This window comes from Bombyx mori, chromosome 13 (genome assembly GCF_030269925.1).
Source record: "Bombyx mori chromosome 13, ASM3026992v2".
NCBI lineage: Eukaryota > Metazoa > Arthropoda > Insecta > Lepidoptera > Bombycidae > Bombyx > Bombyx mori.
This window is the reverse complement of record NC_085119.1, coordinates 11,345,123-11,348,355: the sequence shown is the minus strand read 5'-3', so window position 1 is coordinate 11,348,355 and position 3,233 is coordinate 11,345,123. Positions and strand designations below refer to the sequence as shown.

At 32.0% G+C, this 3,233-nt stretch overlaps 1 protein-coding gene across 1 annotated transcript; it reads right to left on the bottom strand.

Annotated features, from left to right (window-relative positions):
• Positions 1-449: 449 nt before the first annotated feature.
• On the bottom strand, positions 450-2,888 carry LOC101743265 (nuclear pore complex protein Nup50). The gene is made up of 2 exons (XM_012691949.4): positions 2,513-2,888; positions 450-2,305 (listed from the first exon to the last, which is right to left on the bottom strand). Exons 1-2 carry the CDS (start codon positions 2,678-2,680, stop codon positions 725-727), a joined length of 1,749 nt encoding a protein of 582 aa, XP_012547403.1. The 5' UTR covers positions 2,681-2,888; the 3' UTR covers positions 450-724.
• Positions 2,889-3,233: the final 345 nt, after the last annotated feature.

Sequence of the window (3,233 nt, the reverse complement as noted above, 5' to 3'; positions counted from 1 at the left end):
TATATAATAATACGTATATGTAATTAATGGTACCAATTATACTAATTTATGATAATTCTCCCTGAAGTGGCAGGCAGCTACAAAATTTCAACTTACTACTTAAACTGATCATCAATGAACTCGAATATGCAAATATACCAATTTCAAACAAAAAAATATACAAAACCATTTTTAGGTTTAAGATAATTAATTAATACTAATTTGTAGATATTGCAAGCAATTTGACTTGTATTTTAGATTAGCTATATTGATGAATAGTGATAAAGTATGGGTATATTTAGTATCAATCTCTAACACACCACTACATGAATCACTGTGGAATATATAAACTCAAGACCCAGCAGAACAGTCTTCACAATAGCAAAGTCATGTATCAACATGTAATAAATGTAGACTGCCATAGTTCATACACTTCAAATCAACATTTACCCAAAGTTACAATAAGCAAACACTATTCATGATTATATTTATTTTTACAGTCCAATACATTATCTACCAATGAACATCCTAGATACTGTTAATGATGTTTTGTATGTTAACCATACTTTCTGTGTACTAAATATACTAATTTAAATTATAGGCCATGTAATCTTTATGTAGAAATTTTATATGGCAATTACAAAGTAGATTGCTTCTTTTGATTTAATTATAATACTTAACCAGAAATTTAAAAATAAATAACTTTACATGACATCAATATGGATTATTTAGCGTTAGAACAATTTTATGCTTTATATTTGTTTAAAGTTTCAAGGACTTCATCTGCTTCTTCTGGAGTCTTGACTCTTATTAATACAGAGGTGGGAGGAGGCTTAGAGTCAGGTGTAGGAATGCATATTATCATAACATTATTTTTACCCATTCTTTGTGTAGGTATACCAGCAGACAACCTCAAATTAAGTAGTATATTACCTAAAGCAGTATTTGCTCTGACTAGTAGTTGATGTTTGTCACTATTTTCGATTTTTTTTATGTAAAGTGTTCCAACACCTTTATCCACAAAATTACCATCTTTCTTCACAAATACTTTACAGCGCTTGTCAAAAACACTGTTTTCTTCAGCAATTGGTGTAAATTCTACTTTTGGAGGTACATCTTCATCTTCCTGATTTGCGGGCTCTGTATTATTTGTATTGGTAGAAGTTAATGATGGGGCTCCAAATTTGAGAGGAGAGCCATCAGAAGACGGACTAGACTTTAATCCAAAAGAAAAGGTATTTGATGTTTGTATATTATTGGAATTTGTGGACGAAGTCCCAAAAGAGAACCCTGTGCTTATTGCTGGAATGCTATTTATAGTGCTTGTAGCTGTATTTATACCAAAAGAAAATCCTTTTGGTTTGTCTCCAAGCATATTGCAAGAACTGCTTAATGGTGTGGTCGAAAATGGTTTAGATGGATCTAATTTAAATATTGATGATCCTGACACTGTTTGATCTCTGCTCGATTCAGAAAAAATGCCATTTTTTGATTTTTCAACAGGATTTTTTGTTTCTGAATTAACATTATTTTTTGTCTCAATTTCAGAGCAATCACCATCTGGTCCATGATACTCTTCCTGTATTTCTTTTAAATATGCTTCATAGTCTCTAAATATAGGTGTTAAGATGCATAAAGGTGTTTCATCCACATGTTTTTTAATCCAATCTGATACAGATTCATTCAAGCCTTTCAATTTAGCATAATATTTTAATTTTTTGTCACCTTGTTCCTCTTTTTTTTCAGTTCCTTGAGTAATGTTTGTATTCAATTGTTTATTTGTTCCAAAGGTAGCATCATTTAAGGGACTTTGTGTAGATTGTGTTTGGAAAATTGAGGAACTGTTATTTGTCGTTGAAAACAAGGATTTGCTGACTGTATTGTTTTGTGATACACCAAAAATACTAGATGTAGCCTGTATATTTGGAACTGGTATTGTTGTAGTTTTTGTGGCATTTAGAACTGCAGTAGTGGCTGTACTCAAAGTAGGTTGTACTTTGAAAAGAGAATCAGTAGCTGAAGGACCTGCTTTGGTAGTTGTAAACACAGAAGAAAATGTAACTGTGCTAGTAGCACTACTGAATAGAGTAGGTGTTTGAGATGTTGATGTTCCTAAGGGTGTGTTAATTGGTGCAGAAGAGGGACTCAATAGGCTACCAGAGTCATTCGACAATTTGTTTGAAAACAATCCTGCAGATCCGGATTCAGCGCTTGTTGTAGTAGCATTACTTTTACTATCTTTAGTCAAATTTGCCAGAAAATCAAATGAAGATGGAGCCTTATTAAATGCACCAAAACCACTGAATAGCCCTTGAGTCTTTTTATTCTGAAAATTAAAAAGGAAAATATAAAATATTAAGCATACACATTCATTTAGTACTCGGTTCTCAAATATTATTACAATTGAAAATTTCACTGAGCTTAATGATTTCATTTTGGAGAAAATGACATTGCAATAAAATGTGTAATATTGTTACACACTCACGACGGGTATAGAATATGATATTATGTTCATAATGGTAAACAAGCTAACCTCATCAGTAGGGGCCGTCGTTCGTCTTTTTGCTGTTTTAATAACACGCTTTTCCAGTATATCCTTGGGTGCAGCTTTAAAAGTTCCCATCTCCTTATTTTCTTCAGGATCTTCTTGATCCCAATTTTCATGGTTCAAATCCGTCGTGGCTTGCCGTTTTACAGACATGATTACCGGGGATAGCAAACAATTAACACGTTATAATTTCTAAGACACCAGTCATATAGAGCATTACATTTCAGAATAACGCGATTTTCTTAAATTAAATTGATAGCTTATTGATAGTTTAAATTAATTGCTTTAATGATGGTTTCGGCATGTATCTGTATCCGATCATGAAAAATATGATTAGCCTAAACACAATCTTTACTTAATTTTTTTATAGGATTTTGTGACCTGGTTGCAAAGACCTTTTAGGTCAAGCCTTCTTTTAATTTTAATGAAAACCTTTTTTTAGTTTTTCCGTTTGTTTACATATAAGCAATTTCGTTAAGAGGGACGATACCAATATGATTTCCAAACAACAATATTCCAAGAAGCATTAAATTTGAACTTAAGATCGTATTTAATAATCTACTCGTGGGTCCTTAAGTCTTAATTAAATATTTCAGGCACAAGACAAGTATTACTATGGAATGCTGCTTATATAGCAGCCTCTTATATGGAGGAAAGGATGAACATATTTGCGGCCAATGTATTAAAATTCATATAAAATCACAGT